General features: G+C 40.7%; 1 protein-coding gene across 1 annotated transcript; it reads right to left on the reverse strand.

Moving 5' to 3' along the window:
- Positions 1-182: 182 nt before the first annotated feature.
- LOC310938855 (MAGUK p55 subfamily member 3-like) lies at positions 183-17,232 on the reverse strand (the record flags this gene model as incomplete). The annotated part of the gene is made up of 18 exons (XM_083903482.1): positions 183-362; positions 1,611-1,730; positions 2,376-2,484; positions 2,689-2,782; positions 3,961-4,041; positions 5,609-5,767; positions 8,743-8,784; positions 10,351-10,368; positions 11,707-11,771; positions 11,862-12,058; positions 12,231-12,305; positions 12,437-12,522; positions 13,171-13,252; positions 14,307-14,444; positions 15,127-15,207; positions 15,326-15,403; positions 16,992-17,110; positions 17,208-17,232. The coding sequence occupies 18 exons, from the start codon at positions 17,230-17,232 to the stop codon at positions 183-185; spliced, it is 1,749 nt and encodes a 582-aa protein (XP_083759608.1).
- Positions 17,233-17,869: the final 637 nt, after the last annotated feature.

Below are 17,869 nucleotides of genomic sequence, written 5' to 3' on the forward strand. Positions count from 1 at the left end.
AAAAGGGAGTAGTCACAAGTCATGGATTCTAATCAGAACCAATTACTGTAGTTGTTGACTTAAAGTCATGGCTGACATTTGTAAGGACAATGACCCTCTGTGGAATCTTGGTTATATGGCAGTAAACACTGGATCACTCCCAAAACTGTATCTCTGTGTCCTCACACACTGGTCCACTTCCACTAGCTTCTGACCCAGGACACAGGCATCCACTGAGGCTCCGTCTGCACCCTCTCCAGTACGAGCTGCAGCTCTGCCAGAGCACTGACTGGATCCTCCTTCACCAACACGTAGTCCACCCAGTGGCCGTAGCTCTCGTCCACCCGCTCTGCAGACTGTCTCATTTCCTGTAGGTCGTCCTCCTGGTCAGGAAGAGGAGAGGAGAGACACATGGGAGGTTTCAATGGTCTGCAAATGAAATGCACTGTATGAATGATGAACATGATAGTAGCATGAAGTGTTGTGAGTGGTTTCTCATGTAGAAAATACAAATATAAATACAAAAATATGAATTCCTGCTGATATTAGTCAGACATAGTCTTTTACCTCGTTTAAACAGCTTTGCTGTCAATATTTGTGATAACCACCAAGATAAGTTCAAATTTCAAAAACAAAATTATCCAACTGAATTATGGACCTTAACAGCTCTCATTCACATGATGGACTTGATAAACAGGCCCCTGTCGTACTACGGTGGCCCTGAGGTGCAAAACACAACACAGATCACAAAACAACATGAATCAAAAACAAACACATGAGCGACGACACTGGTCTCGACGGGGAACAACGTTTTTCATTGTTGTTTTTGAGTTGCGTTTCCGTTTTGAGATGATGATGTTGTGTTACATGCTTTTGTGTTTGTGTGTGAGCTAAAGTGAGTCAATGTTTTTTGTGTTTTCTGCTTTTGTGTTTGTATTTTTTGATTTGCGTTTGTGTTTTTGATTTGTGTTGTGTTTTGTGATATGCGTTTGTGTGTTGCACCTCAGGGCCACCGTACTACCTTTCCCCTGTGCTCACACACCAAATGAATCATTACATGCAAAAATAAACAGCAGATGTAGGTTTTTGTTTCTCACAGTGTGCATGGATAAAAACTGTTCTGTTCTTCCATCAAATCAAAACCAAGATATTGCCTTTTTTAACCGGAGAGTCTTTGGTACGTTTACGTTTCTCAGACACGTATGATATTTTGTCTTGATGAGACTTGATCACGCAGTTATGGTCACAGAAGTTCAGAGGTCACAGATGTGTTGGTAATAAGTTGTTTCATTCATGTAAACGTGGACCAAAAATTGCTTTTAATTTGAGTGATACAGAGTTCAGATACAGATTATCTAGTAGAGGGTGTGATTTGGATTTTCTAAATGTGATGTGCACGTAAATAAATTTAATAACCTCACAACCTCAGAGCAGACAAAGCTCTCTGTGGTTTCTTGCAACCCGGCTTGGACCCCAGTCTCCGCACTGCTAACCAAAGGAGCCCAATTGCCCTGACCTCCGTTATTTAAACGTCAGCCGTCGGACCAGCAAAGGTAAGACAGCATTTCTGGTTGCCGTTCTTGAAAGTCAGTTGTTGTTTTGCAATTCTTTATGCTGTGTCTTCAACTTACCGTGAGGCCTACGCTAAGGGAGGACGTGGAGCCAAGCCATTTCCTGTGACTGTCAAAGAACCGAGGCCGTACAAAGATGACATAGGGCTTGAAGACAGCAGTACGTAGAATCTTCAGTGCCTGGATGTGGCAGGAGAAGCACCTTCTTATTTCAGCAGACAGTAAAATACAGGAGGTATTGACCAACGTACAACCAGTACATAAGTGATATCACCTTAGAGCAGCCTTTTTTTCTACCAGAAATGTAAGTTTGTAAACTGGTCACTCTCTCACACCAGAGTCCATAGAAAAATTCTGCATTTTTATCTCACAGGACGTGGCAGCTGCTGTTCTACTGCTGCCTTGTTTGGTAAGTTTGCATCACTTTGGTTAATCTAATGAAAGTATTTTAAACACAGAACACCACAACATAACACATTTTAATTTTGGCAGATCAACAACCCCTGTGTACTGTGCTGTGATGTAAAATTGCTGATTTTCTCCATTGACTTTGGTGCGGGGGGCAATGAGCGGTTCATAAAGCGACACACATTTCATTTCTTAGTCAGAAAAGGTCATCTAATGTGAGATAAAGTGAGTAAATAGATATTGTAGCCTGAAGCAGGTGTATATCCTATGAAGTGGGCTTGTTCTCCGCTTAAATCAATTTTGAGGCTGATTCTTGGCACAGGGAATGCACACATTATAAATTGAAATATTTAATACATGACCAAGTCATATGAATTAATATCAGAAATCAGAATAAAATATTATTTCACTACAAACCTCTGGTTGCACATCCACTAGACAGGCTTTGTTCTGATCCAACACTCTATGGATGGACTCCAAACTGGTGCCGTACAAATTATCTTTATACTCCCCGGATTCAATAAACCTGCAGAAACAGAGGTGACATGAATGAATTAGAAAAGGAAATGTGCGATAACATGAGCAATAAGTGACTTTTAAATTGACCCTTTCACGAGAGTTTTTTCTCTCCACTGAGGTGTTTGGTCATTGTGCGAATGAGTTTCTATTCTCTCTATAACATTGTAAAGGTTTTCGTCTTACTATGTCTTATTCAGTCTGGGGGACTTACTTGCCCTTCTGGATGTCAGCCTCAAAAGCTGCTTTGGTGATAAAGTGGTACTCCACTCCTTCTCTCTCATGACACTTCCTGGCTCGAGTGGTGTCTTCAGAGCATGTGTTCAGTCACAGGGAGCAGGAAGACAGAGAGGGGAGAGAAAACTGCTCACTGAACATCTTCCTCCATGTTCCAACAGTGTCTCGTTTTATAATAAGGATACAAAACAAAAAAAACAATTCTGAATAACTATTTGAAGTCTGTGATCAGTCTCTCAGAAAGTGAAACTGAAATACAGTGAATGCACTGTATATTATAATGTTATATCTCCCTTGTACACTATAGATATTCACATTTAATGAAATATGTCTAATATCAAACAATCTAATGATAAGAAGTAATTATTATTATTGGACCCATAGGATTTTACTGACTGAACCAGGGCAAGCATACTTGGGCAAAATCACTTACTCAGAAGACATTTTCTGGGCCTTTTATAGTTAAAATAAGACTATATGGACTAGGTCTAGACCACATGTGCCAAACTCAAGGCCCGCCACATCATTTTATTTGGCCCACGAGTTCTATGCTTCTTTAAGGTGTGTGTTGACCATGAGCTACATTTCCCACAATGCATCATGATTGTGTTACCCGTTAAGTGACGGCATCCCGCCACTAGTTTGCAGTGTATCATTATATATGCGTCATGCAACGAATCAAATTTAGATTGAAATATCCACAAATGATCCCAAATTATCCAGGAAGAGAACGATCGATGCAGATGGAAGGCAGTTTCAAGAAAGATGGGAAGGCGAATACATGTTCAAAGAGTACGATCTACGTCTGCATTTTGACACCAAACAAGGAGCCAAGTATGCCAAAATCAGCCTTCAAGAAAAACAACAAATTGTCAAAGAAGTAAAAAGTAAACTGGGATCGCAGCAGAATGGGTTCACAAAAGCCATAAAGAAATCACTCGTCTTTTTCTGAGGGTCCGTTTACATTTAGTTACATTTATTCTGTCTTACAGTTCCATCTGGCCCTTTGAGGGAAACCATTATGCTGATGTGGCCCTCAGTGAAAATGAGTTTGACACTGCTGGTCTAGACGGATGTTTTAAGGCTTAGGTGTTAAAGGACTAAACATACGGCACAGGCTGAAAAATCCCAGACTGTCCCTTTAACTATAGTCCCAGGATCCTTTATCTCCAAAAGAATGGCATGCTACATGGAGGGTAAATATTGAATATTAAATAGTTATAAAAAAGAAAAACCTGCAGAGACTCACGGGGCACAGCCAAACCGTAGCTTTGAGGGTTGTCAGCGATCACCTTCTGTTTGAGCTCAGTGATCCGAGCACCCAGCGAACCTGAGGCCACACAGGAGAGAGGAGAGAGGAGAGAGGAGAGAGGAGAGGAGAGGAGAGGAGAGGAGAGAGGAGAGGAGAGAAGAGAGGAGAGAGGAGAGAGGAGAGGAGAGAGGAGAGAGGAGAGAGGAGAGAGGAGAGGAGAGGAGATAGGAGAGAGGAGAGAGGAGAGGAGAGGAGAGGAGAGAGGAGAGAGGAGAGGAGAGAGGAGAGGAGAGGAGAGAGGAGAGAGGAGGAGAGAGGAGAGAGGAGAGAGGAGAGGAGAGGAGAGGAGAGAGGAGAGAGGAGAGGAGAGGAGAGAGGAGATGGGAGGAGAGAGGAGAGAGGAGAGAGGAGAGAGGAGAGGAGAGGAGAGGAAATTTGTGAAAGGTGATTCCCATTGGTCAGAAACCTGTTTAAGCTCTAGGGTAATGGTTTTAACTACCACTGATTAAAAAAAATACCCATTTACTGCATACTGTTCTACTGTATATACCAGGGCATGTGATCAGAATTTTGACTATCTAATAATTATCTCTCGCTCCATCTTAATCTAACCAGTGTGTGAAGTACATGTGAGGAAGAGGAAGATGATGATGAGAGAATAAAGTCTGTAGCTGACTTTGCTCGGCCTATTTACACCACTGTATTTTAACTGTATGGTGTTACTTTTCTCAGGTGGTACTAGTTATAAAAGCTTTGAGAACCACTGCCATTAAGGGTGTAAGCACTCTTTCACAACTTCTGCTTGAAAAGGCAAAACACACACTCAAGCCTTTTTTATATTATTATTTTGCAGTTATCACACACTCATAAAAACATAATTATGGGGAGTATATTCAATTTCTTCCAATCAACTCTGGACATTTAAGCCTATTTACTATATGTTTCAAAGCCCATTTCAACAACCTGCAGGTGACCAAAGTGCTTTACAAAATAAAAGCTTTACATTGAAAACAGACGGTATAAACCATTTCATGAAACATAAATAAAAGCATTCTGAATAAATATGTTTTAAGTTTGGATTTAAAAAGGACTTAAAAAGTCAGTGATAGCACAAATCTCAGGGGGGAGGAGCTTATTCCAGAGTCTAGGGGCGGCGACTGAGAGCATAAGCTGTTTGGACGACCTTAAATCTCCGGTGTGCTTGCAAACAGTTAACATTTCTGGGGTGAGGCCATTAAGGACTTTAAAAACAAACATAAAAAGTTTTTAATCAATTCTAAAACGCAAAGGTAGCCTGTGGAGAGAATAAAATATTGGCGTGATGTGCTCCCGTCGAGTTGAGTTTGTTAAAAAGGCGAGAAGCCGCATTTTGTGGCGACTCAGAGAAGACTGAGTGACACCAACATAAATGGCGTTACAATAATCCAGTCTAGAACTAATCAAGGCGTGTATGGCTACCTCTATGAAATCTTATATATATAATAAGATATTTACATCTTGGTGCAATTTTCAACTGGAAAAGGAAGTTTATAAACTTGTCATAGTTCTGTATTCATTAAAAAAAATCAATCATATTTTTTATAGACAAAAAAAAGACGAAGTAAACTATCCCTTTTTTGTCATCAAACCAAAACAGTAGACGTACCTATGAGTACTACGAGGCGGGGCCTTTCTCCGGGGCAGGGCTGGTGTTGCGTTACTTCCTCGTATATCAGGAAGTCTGAGTGATTGGCGTCTGGAGTGCAAGGTTCTCCCGGTGAGTCTTGACGTTCTTTCCTGAGGTGGAGACTTCTGCACAGGCTGGCTGCGATCATTCGTTTATGATCAAATAAAATAATGAAAATCATAAACATTAAGTCAAGAGTAAATGAAAAACACACTTCTTGTGGCATCATAACATCACACGACACAGATGCACTGAACACCACCAGAAGAAGTTTAGGAAGAGTACCTGAGTAAAAATCCCATGAGAAAGCATGGCCACAGAAGGCAGGGGCTGCCTTACTCTTGGGAGAAACTACAGCTTATATTAGACCATTGATTGATTGATTGATTGATTTATTCCACCAATAAACCAGCTTTACTGCAGAGATGAGGTGAAGCCATGCAAGCCGCAGTGGCTGCCTCCATACACAACACATGCAACAAGAACCTGCGCTGTGCAAGTGTTTGGAGGAGACACTGTTAGTGAGATTAATGAGCTGTACAGTACTGTAACACACACACACGCACGCACACACGCACGCACGCACACACACACACACACGCACACACACAGCCTTTAACAGTGAGGGACATGACAATGCACCTCCATTGAAAACGCTCATCAACTCCTGTCAAATAACGACATCAACCCTTAGTGCTCACGTGGCACAGATCTGTGCCGCAGGTGCGCCCATGGTAAATTGCCATGGGAATAATACACTCCTTATATGGACGTCCTGGGGGTATGTATTTATAGGTCACATATTCAGGCTTTTTAATTTAATATAACAATTTTAGTAGTGATATAAAGTAATAATTAAATAATTGTGCAGAAGTCACAAAAAAGACCGTTTTTTTCTTTTGTTTTTGTGCATAAAAACGAGTCAAGTGAACTTTGAACTGTGATGCATTTCCAAAATTCACAAATTAAATCAGATTTTTAAACATTTTGAGTACACTCAAGTGCGTTTAGGTGAAATTATTATTTTTTTCCATCAGATTGCCCAGGTTGTTCTGAAATATATATACTGCACGTTTAAGAAAAAGGGTTAAATAAATAATACTATCCAATAATAGCCATTTTAGACCTCTGCTGCAAATTTCAGAGGTTTGATACCCTTAAAAAATGTACTCAACTTCAGTGGCCCAAACCCAGATTATACAAACTGTAAAGCATAACATTGAGGTCAACATTACAATTAAAATATTTCACCCCATTATCAATGAGTGATTATGCAGTAAATCAGTGTTTCCCAAAAGATGGCAAACTATCACGACCCAAGGCACTATGTAAAATCGTGAAAAGAGAAAATTTGTGCAAAATATAGCAATTATAGCCATTTCTGTAACATCTAATATGTCTTGAATTCGTTAATTCCCAAAGTTCCCCAACCCTCTGGCCCACAACATGATATAATATGTTAATTCTCTCCTGCTCCTACTTTGACAAACACCACACATCAAATTACCTCTCACTTAAAGGTGGTGTGGGAGATCATTTCTTGGAGCATTTTTACTGTATTGCTTATTGTGTATTGTCTCTTCACACCCCAAGTGTAACCAATTAATTAATGGATTGGCACAAAAATGACAAATGTCAGTCCCCTGTGGAACAGACAGGCCTGTAAAACACCAAAGTCATTGGATCATGATGCAGCAATCAAACTGCCATACGTGTGACTACAGGCCTGAACTATCTACAGGGAAATTGCATTACTATAATACTGCTGACTTCGATGGAACATCTGTCATAAATTATTTACCGCATAATATTTTGAACATTGATGTTTTTTGTGAGTATTCTAACTGATGTGTATATAACTTTAAGAACAGAAGTCCAATGTTGATCCCATGGGGAAATCAATTCATCTTATTTTAAGAAAAAGCATTTCCTTCACTAATACATCTTATGTTTAAAATGTGATCTCCGTTGTTTTCCATATTTAATCTGGTTATTTGACCTCGTCTGGCCCTAGACGTAGACACAGTTTTTTATTGTTTCCCTCTGTAGCTAGAGTTTGACACCCCTGCTGTACAATAACATGTTTTCCTGACAACTGGACTTAGCAATGGGTCTTTTTTTTTTCTTCTTTTTAAAAAGCTAGAGTGCCATTACAAAAGTGCTAAGTAGAACCATAAATGGCTCTTACTGAAACCATTGGTGTTACTAAGAAACCTTCAAAAACCCTTTCTTCAGAAAAGGGTTTTTCAGAAGCAAATGGTTGCAGGTAGAACTCCACCCCTTGTAGAAGAACACTTTTGGAACCCTTATTTCTTAGAGTGTACAACAACATGTTCCCTCTGTCATGCTCCCAGATCACACCAGGTGTTCTCGAAGCCCAATTTATACTTCTGCGTAAAGTGCTCTGCGTAGGCTACGTAGAGACTCTGCGTCGACGCAGAGACTGTCGAAGAGCCTCTGCGTCGTCTCCGTCTGCACGAAATATTTTTTAAGTGTCCGTCACTCCGTCAAGGGACAACGGAGACGGCAAGAGCTGCGATTGGTCCTCAGGACAGGCTGAGCGAAGCTGCTCTGTGCCGGCTCTCAGTGCGCTCCGGGCGTCCTGACAGAGGCGGAGCTGATCCCCGCCGATAACGCCGCTGACGAACTATAAATACGTCGTATCTATACACACACAGCACATGTTTAGACTCTAAATGGCCAATTTCTCGCCTCAAATTAACTTAAAACTGCGTTCCGTCACACAGAAAAGTGACAAACGGCCACTGTTTCAACAACAGTCTTTCTCCCTCGGACGCCATTGCTCACTGTAGCCAAAAGCACAACAACCTGGCGCAGCGACCCCTACTGATCGGGCGGGAAATTGCAGCGAGTGTCCGTCACCACGACGCAGAAGTATAAATGCTCGAGGCGTCTCCGTGGTGACGCAGTCGGATAACGCATACGCAGTCGGAGAAGTATAATGTGGCCTCACCCACAAATCACAACCAAAGCAGCACAAAACAGTCCACTATACACGTATACCGCTTCTATAAAGACAGGATGGATTAGCACATAGATTTAGCAGAAATGTGATGCCAATTAAATGATTAAATGCAACAAAGACTCCTCACCTACGTCCTTTCCATTCAGAGCAGCCTCACTGTCGCAGTCTTCTGTGGGACGGCAAGCAGGAGAAGAGGAAATTGTAAGAGCAGGAGGGAGACGCTGATGCTGAGCTAATTTGATGGTTATGTACAGTAACTTTGATGGGAGGGCTTTTTTGTTTTTGTAGAGACAAAATGTAAAAAGTCAAATGAAGGGATTAAGATCTTTGATCTATTACCTAAACCCATGGATGTATAATATGAACTGGATAGAGCGCCGCCCCTTCGCTTCTGTTCATTTCTTTGAAGCTGCTCACCCAGCGCATATGCCAAAAAAGTTTTTGACTTCTGCATTTATTTCCGGGTTATGGGGCCCATAGAGCATGCGCAGTAGTGTCACTACCATATAAAGATCTATAAAAGCCTGTCCATGTCTCGAGGTGTCCTGTGGACACGTTTACAGGCGTCTCTTTTACTATTTACTATTGTCAATGGGAAAATAGCTTTTTGGGCTTTTATGGGGTTTTCTGGTGCAGTACCCACAGTGGCCACCATGTAAAAATTGTCTTCAAGGCAGAGGGGGGCGGTGCTCTATCCAGTTCATATTATACATCCATGCCTAAACCCTACAGGAAGGTGGCCATTTTGGGTCAAACAGCCATGTTGGACCAATTCAGGCGATTTCACATGTTTATTTTATTTACTTATGATAACAATAACATTAAATTAGACCCTACAGTACTTCAGATGCAGGCCTCTACAAAACGGTTGAGACGTCTGTTCATAATAAACCTTGTTTGCATAATTCATAAATGTACAACATTCAGAACAAGTCGCATTAAAGTGTTAGCGAAGTTCAGCTTGATGCATTTTTCAATGAGATATAGTGACTTAAAGTGTGGTCGACCAAATGGTTGAGTAGTAGCTTATTATTGTGATCAACTTCACATTTGGTGAAGTCACTGTGGGCCAGATGAGGATTAAGAGGATTAACACAGTTTTGGCACGAGGGAGCGTGGAAATTTAGGATGCTTCAAAAATTTTTTTTTTACAAAGGATTGAGTCTTTTTTCTCACAGAGATTTTACAAGGATCCTCAGAGCAGCATACATTCACACAAGCCTTTGTGCAACCTTTTTTTTTCTTTACTTTACTCAAAATTTTAATGTACAAATAGGGTTCTGGAGGTAATAAAAAGAATGATTTGTAAAATATATAATTTATATTGATATATACAGTATATGTATGTTTCACAGTTGAAATATTCCCTTGGACCTCTGATTGTGTTTATATTTGCCATACAAAATGAATACATAAACACTAAAATCCATCTCATGCTTTCCACGATGACATTTTTCCGTGTAATTTTAATATTTTTCATTATGTGTTATGCTATATGTTGTGTAATGTGTGCGTTTTCCTTTATACATGCAGATGTTGTTGGGCAGAACCTCTCTATTTTAACATTTGTGCATCTCTAGGATTCTATAGGATGGAGTCTTGAAAGGATCCTCCACACAGAAAGGATGATTGTGATGGTTGTGCGAGTCAGAAATGAGCTGCTGAAAAGAATTTCACAAGGAAATTCAGTCCAGGGATGAGAGAAGAGCTACAGTGTGAGGGTTTGTCCACGTACCTCGCTCAGCACGATCATCTGGGGACAGCAATGCAAGGAATAACACACAGTATCACTGTAGAGTGTTACAGCATAATATCTGTGCCTTAGTCTATTTGATTATGAAGTACATTTTCTCACAATCACCATAAAACCTCAAATCTAGCTCTGTACTTAAAAGGGGATAATTCACAAGGAAACAGAAAACAGGAACAGTACACAACTTAACAAAAGGCTCACCTCATAAAATTGATGCTGGTTTTAGTGTTTTAAGTTATTTTAAGGATTTGTTTTCCGCTTTATCTCACCATTAGACAGCCTTTGTCTCGCTGTGTAAACCACTCACTCTCCCATACCAACGTCCACAGAGAAAATCTAAATATTTACCGTGCAGGTGATGTAAAATAACTGATTTTCTCTATGGACTTTGGTGCGGGGACTGGGCATTTTAGCTGAGGTAGTTTTTTCTTTTTTTGAGTTAAGTGACTAAAATGTGTTTTTCCCAGTGTCCCCACTGGCAGCCATGCTTCACAGAGTGTGTGCCTGCCTGTTTCCAGTGGCAAAGAGAGTGTGAAGAGCGCAGTCACATGTAAGAAGGACACTGACTATATCAGGGGTGTCAAACTCATTTTCACTGAGGGCCACATCAGCATAATGGTTACCCCCAAAGGGCCAGATAACTGTCATACAGAATAAATGTATCTAAATGTAAACAAATATAAAGTAAAATAAAGGTAACTACTCCGTAACATATTGCTAAATAACTTTTTGTATTTACTACTTATTTCACTCGTTGCATGATGCATATACAATAACACACTGCGATCTAGTGGCAGGATGCCATCACTTTGCGGGTAACGCAATCGCCATGAATTGTGGGAAATGTAGTTTATGGTCAATGCATGCCTTAAAGCAGCATAGACCTATTTTAACACAGATTTTTAAGAACAATTAATCACTCGCCGGCCACATAAAATGACATGGCGGGCCACATCTGGCCCCCGGGCCTTGAGTTTGACACATGTGGACTATATCTTAGTACCTCACTTAAAAAAAACCTGAGTTATCCCTTTAATATCGTCTACTCCACTATGTTTTTATGGTAATTAAAGAGTGAATACAAGATGAAGACTTACATGCAGATAGATATGATTAATACGGCAAAAAAATAATTGTTGGTTTTCAGACCACTTTTTACTTTTTCCAAAACTTGTGCTGGGGAATGAAATGATGGATTATGTTGTTTTTTTTTCGGAGATTAACTGCAGATCCTTTGTCTCTTTGGTTAGATTAGATTTGACCTGCAATACAAGCTTTATCTGTACATCCAAGCTTCACTCATGGTTGTAAAGTTAGTGCAAGTAAAACAGGGCTTACACGTGGCAGGTTTTGACGACACAGGAGAAGCAGAGGACCCCGTTTTCATCCGATATCTAAGACGCCTGGCAGCAAGAAAAACAGATGAATTATTCTTCTAGTGAAAGAATACATGTGTATTTATCTATTCTATGTTTGTTTTATGCAGGCTATACCTCTCCTGGAACTGTGTGGAAGGGATGAGGGCTGCACGCAGGTTACAGTCACCCACTTTCTTGGCCTGCCACCAGGTGGCGTCCTCCTGGCTCACCACCTGAAGAATGTCTCCCCTTTGAAAGGGAAGTCCTGCCTCCTGACATGGCGTGGCCTTGTCGTCAAAAGGGGTGTAGCCAAACAAAGCACGAAGGTAGACCTGGAGGGAGGGAGCAGCAGACGCTCTGAGCGCTCAGGACTTTCGAGTTTTTAAGAAAAACGTAAGTTTGAAGATAAAGTAAGACGATTGAAGTCAAGGATGAGATAAAATAATGTCTGTAATCATATAATGCCTGATGAGGATGAATTGTGGACTTAGGCAAAGTGCTCACCCTGCTCTCCTTCAGTTCGTCTTCCTCTGCAACAGCTGGGATGATTTTTAGTGTGATGGATCCTTGTGACTGGGACTGGGATGGAAATAAAAACAGCAGAGAAGCAACTTTATCCACTGTAACCACAGCAACACCAGCCACAACAGTCTCATGCTACAAGCCACTATTTATTATAATTTTTTTTTTTTTTCAGTTTCCCACTTTACCAGAATCTGACTTATCTCATCTGGCCTCTTGTGGGTGATCAGATTTCCGTTGACCTCTCGAAGCTCATCCCCGACATGCACCAGACCTAGAGACATAAACACACACACCCAGTACCACAAAACTGCGTTTTTAGACGATGGCGCTCACATTTAAACCAAAAAAACACCTCCATGACATCAGGAGGGACTCTTGTGTATAATCTAAAATACATAATGTCATGGCTCTAATCCAGAGATCTCAAGGTTGTGGCCTTTGTACCACATGTGGCCCAGCTTCACCCTCTCTAGGTCTCACTGCAGCGGATTAACCCAAATTTAATCACAACATCACCACAAACATTCCTCTTGCGATGTCATGACGGGAAAGTTCATGTGGTCATGCAGTGTAATCGTTGCATTGCCCTCTCAGTGTGTCAGTGAAGAAAGTTCACAAACCGCTGGTTCAAATCTCGGGTCAAGGGCCTTTACCCCCCCCCCCCCCGGGCACAGATAGGTGCTGCCCACTTCTCCTGCACCTGATTTGTTTGTTCACTACTGGTGTGTAAAAAAAAGAGGATGGGTTAAATGGAGGGATCAAATTCAGTATCATTAATTGTTGTGTGTGCAAAAAATAGCTAATTTAAATTCACCTGTGGCACTTGTAGGTAAAAAAAGGAAATAAGGACCTGCAGAATTCACCACGGACACACAAATGTGACTCGTCATGTTTGGAGTGTGAACACTGCTGGTCTCACCGCTGCGGTCAGCCGCGCCTCCCCTCATTATTCTGGCCACGATTACAGCTCCCGTCGCCTCATCTCTCCGGATAGTGGCTCCCTGGTAGAGAAGACGCAGGCGATAAATCAGATTTCCACACACAGATCTAATCTCCAGATTGTGTCAGTGAGCTGACACACTCCTCTGACAGAGCGGTGCAGGTTGCTATTGTTTGCTGCAAAATTTCAATCTTCAATCTTGTCAGTGGAAATGGCCAAAATTGCACAGTCACAGCAAAATCATCCCTGTATGTCCCCCATTTTAGACTTATTTTAACCATAAAAGGGCCAGACTTTGAATATCTGGCAGTTATTTACAGTTTAAAATGAAGAAAAACAAACGGTTTTAGAAAGATACTGTAGTTTTACACGAACACCAGATTCAATAACCAGGTTATTGAAAGTTATTCTGGGAAATTGGGCAAAAGTTCTTACTCACACGACATTTTCTAGCCCTTCTATGGTTAAAAGAAACAAACGGACATTTTGAGGCTTAAGGGTTAATCCATAGAATGTAAATGTGGGCCATTTGAGTGTGATTCAAATACTGCATGTTGTGGTTGACCTAACATTCATATAGCACCTCAGTAATGTTTCTTAATGTTTCCCCAAAGTACAGCAGTCTATATCATTCTATCATTACCTGACTAGAGAACGAGAGAACATGTGTGTCCATAATTAGTTTATTCAAGTATCATAATCTATGGTAATGAATTTCTATTAGCATTTTTTTTTTTATCTCACAGCTACACAAATTCACACTGTGGAAGAAATTCACTATGCCGTTAACGTAAAGTGAGATATAAGGACAGAAGTCATGGGAGGATGGAAAAAAAAATCATAATTTTCATATCTTCACTTCAAGTTGTTCCAGATTCATGATGTTCAAGATGTTTATTGGCTATTTGTGCATGAACAACACGAGAGTCTGTCACACATACAGTAGCGATTCCTCCCCAGAAGATACAAAGAAATACAAAAATAAATGTGGAAAAATCGGAAGACAACAGTGATCCGGCTGGATATTCAACACTTAGTTCTAAATACTCATATATGTACAAAACCTACTACCATAATAAATATGCAGTTTCAAAAGACAGTTAACAGAAACTCACCAGAGGCTCCTTGTTCTTCACCAGTCGTACGATCTTCACCGACTCTTCCTCCAGTTCTTCAGCCAGGTCCTCAGGCAGCGGCGGCAGCACTGGGTCAAAGTTCTTTTGGGCCACTGTGTCGTGGGCTGACAGCACTGCCTGCATGAACATTTTACAAACACAGGAAAGGTTAGATCAAACTAGAATCACCAGCCTGTGATTGTAGCTCTCTGCTGACAGATGCTGACAAGAACCAGGAAAAGAGATCACATCACTCCAATGCTCAGCTCATCTCTCTCTCTCTCACTGACTAAAATGTCATAAAACAAACTGAACTCACCAACAACAACAGTACAGACAAAATATTTGCATTAAAAATATTCTTTTGCAGACTGCAAATCATGTTTATGTTTTGAAAGCATGTTTTGGCATGTGGCGCCACCTACCGCCATCTACCAATCATTGCAGTAAGTATTTTGTTAAATTTTGGACCAAAAAACGTTTCCAATTTTTTTTTCAATTTTGGGACAACATAGTATAGTATGTTGTTTTTGACAAATTTTGGACCAAATTTTTTTTTTCAAATAAATAGTCAAATCTTGAGCGAAATACCGTAGTATGCCGTTTTTTTTAAATCAAATTTTGGGTGACGTATGATGTTTTTGTCAAATTTTGATCTTGAATCTTGAGCGAAATTCAATAATATGCTGTGTTTGTATTTTGAATTTGAGTGTAGTAACCGTTTTTGGCCACATTCTTAAATATGGCGCCTTATAAAAAAAATGTACACAAACACACACACACACACGCACGCACCCCCCCCCCCCCCCCACACACACACCTTGAGGTGAGGAGTGTTCAGCAGGAGCAGCAGTTCTCTCTCATCCTCCTCCAGACGGCCGTTCTGAAGCTCTTCAGAAAGCTGACGATGTGAAGCAGAAAAATGACTCCTCCCATTAATCAAATCCATTTCATAAAATCTTTTTTTCCCCCCCACACACAATCTTTGGAGTTTAAATTTGAGGAGTGGCTGCACCTACATCCTCCGCCAGGTAGGAGGCGCTGTGCAGGACTGGAGTCGGGCTCTGTTTCTCATACTGCTTGAGTTTCTCATGGATCTGTGGTGGATCAACAAACATGAGCACAACATATTTTTCATTTTATTTTATTTAAAAACAAACAAACAGTTGATTAAACGTTATTATTCTGTATTTACAGTAAATGATTCTCTTTCCTTATCCATGTCTTCAATTAACTGCAATTTTCCTTTTTTTTACATTCATTGTTGGATGTTGTACTTTTATTGTTACCTCTGCCAAAGAGATGATTTTTTCAGTTCTGTTAGTCTGTCTTTTCAGCAAGATTACTCTCAATTTATGAAAGTGACTTTATGAACATTAATACAATTCCATGAAGATTCCAGATTAAAGCAGAGGTCTCAAACTCATAGCCCGTGGGCCACATGCGGCCCTGCAGCCGTGCCACTTATTACAAATTAATACGTAATTTATTTTTATTAATCGATTCATTTTGCGTCACTTTTAGCGTGAACTGTTTATTGTTCTGTATCACCACACTTTTATTTAGAAATTCTGTGAAATATCTGCCATTGTGATACAACGATGGACGTTTGTGACCGGCCCCCTACTGGCCAGACTTGATGCTCGGTGGCCCCAAGGTCATTTGAGTTTGAGAGCCCTGGATTAAAGTTATAGTTCAGGTAAAACTTTCCTTTGATCTGGACACGCTGAAAAATATATCTGCTGCTTTATCTTACAAACAACCTTTATGAATTGAAACAGAAGCGTGTGAATGTGTCACTTTCCTGCACCAAAGTTTAGAGAGAAAACCTGTTGATTTAGCTTGTGGAGACACAGGAGCTGTTGGTCTATTGCTGTCAGTTTTTTTGGCACACTGAAGTCACAAAAGAGCACATTTGAAGTTACTGGTGGAGGCAGCAGAGGATTAAGAACTTCTGTGTACTGTGCTGTGGAATCACTAATATTCTGGGTGGCCTTTGGTGCAGGGAGTGAGTGAGTGAGTGGATCTTAAAACAAAGAAATCTTCAGTTTCCTGTTGGAAGGTAAAGCAGCATATGCACACAGTGGAGTCAGCACGAGTTTTATATCAGCAAACCTCAGAGGAAACACTTGAAGAAACCTGAACTATCCCTTTCTTGCTTTTATTCCAGCTGTAAGTCAGTGTGTTTGTTTTATTGCTGATATTCTGGGTTATTTGGAAAATTGGGTATAGGAATGAGCCTTAAGATTCAGAATCTTCCTTTTTCTGGTCATTAATTTTTCAGAAATGTATGCGAAACTGCTTCTTCTTTTTTTTCAAGAAAAAAACAAACTGAAATACAGGGTTCCCACACCTTGGTTTATGTCAAATTCAAAGACTTGTCAAGGACTTTCCAGGACCAATTGCTTCAAAGTTATAAGAGCCGCTTCCCATGGCGTCCACTTTTATGGATTTGCAGCACACTTCAGGATACGCATCAGGACAAGTGATTGTCCTTGGGATCTTCTAGTCAGTCTTTGTCAGTTTGTTTGGTGAGACAGAGCTCTCTGAGTCTGCATTTCCCAGGCATCACATCATTTGCTCTCTCTTGAGCCATGTCTATGTAGGGCAATTTTCAAGATTTCAAGGACCTGTGGGAACCCTGGGAATAAAATGAATGAATTATTTCAATCACGTGTGCTGTACCTTCATAAGATAACCGAGGGTTCTTTCACTGAGGACATCTTTGAGGAAGAATAGGTCTTCTTTGTGTTTGGCATCTGGGTGGAGCTGAGAGGTGAGAAGGGCCAGGGTCTCATGTAGACCTATAACATATATATATACTTATATGTTATAAGTATATACTTTTAGTACAATACAAGGACGATGCATTTAAACTGCTGACTGACTGTTCAACTGTACCTGTGTTTGCAGACACGATAGGCATGGCTTCAGTCACAGGGTGTAAACACAGGAGAGCAGCTGGATTCTCCTGTGAGCTCTTCACTCCTCTTCTTATTGGTCACAGTAGAAAATCACAGACTGTACTGGGCAGGGAAACAACAAAAAAAAAGAGGTTCAAGTCTGAACTTAAAACATCCATTTCTCATTGAAACTGTACATACATTTGAGCACATCTGCTCTCATTGCTCAGGGTTTAAAGCGTCCATGTCTTTTATGACAGAGTGAGGCAGTCAAACAAGCGCAAACTCGTCGTCGTATAGGAGCTGTTGTCGTCGTCGCCATGGCGACACCATAAGAGTAGTAACGCTGCAAACACATGATGCCACTTTTGAGACTGTACCTTCATGATGTCAAAGAACGTGGCTTCATTTGATGGCATTCAACAGAAAACTATGCATAAATGCATTAAATAAAGATGTCCTGTAATCACACTACTACCGACTAATGACTGACAAACATCGAGTAATAATTCTCATGTGACATCGTTCCGTGGCAGAGACGAGAGGCTGACATCTCTACAGCTGCTGACCTGCATGTGTGTCACGTGCCTCGTAATGGTAAACGGTCTGTATTCATATAGCACTTTTCTAGTCTTGATGAGGGTAGTGTCATGCAAAGCT

Source organism: Microchirus variegatus, assembly GCF_963457635.1.
Source record: "Microchirus variegatus genome assembly, chromosome: 17".
In the NCBI taxonomy this organism is placed as follows: Eukaryota; Metazoa; Chordata; class Actinopteri; order Pleuronectiformes; family Soleidae; genus Microchirus; species Microchirus variegatus.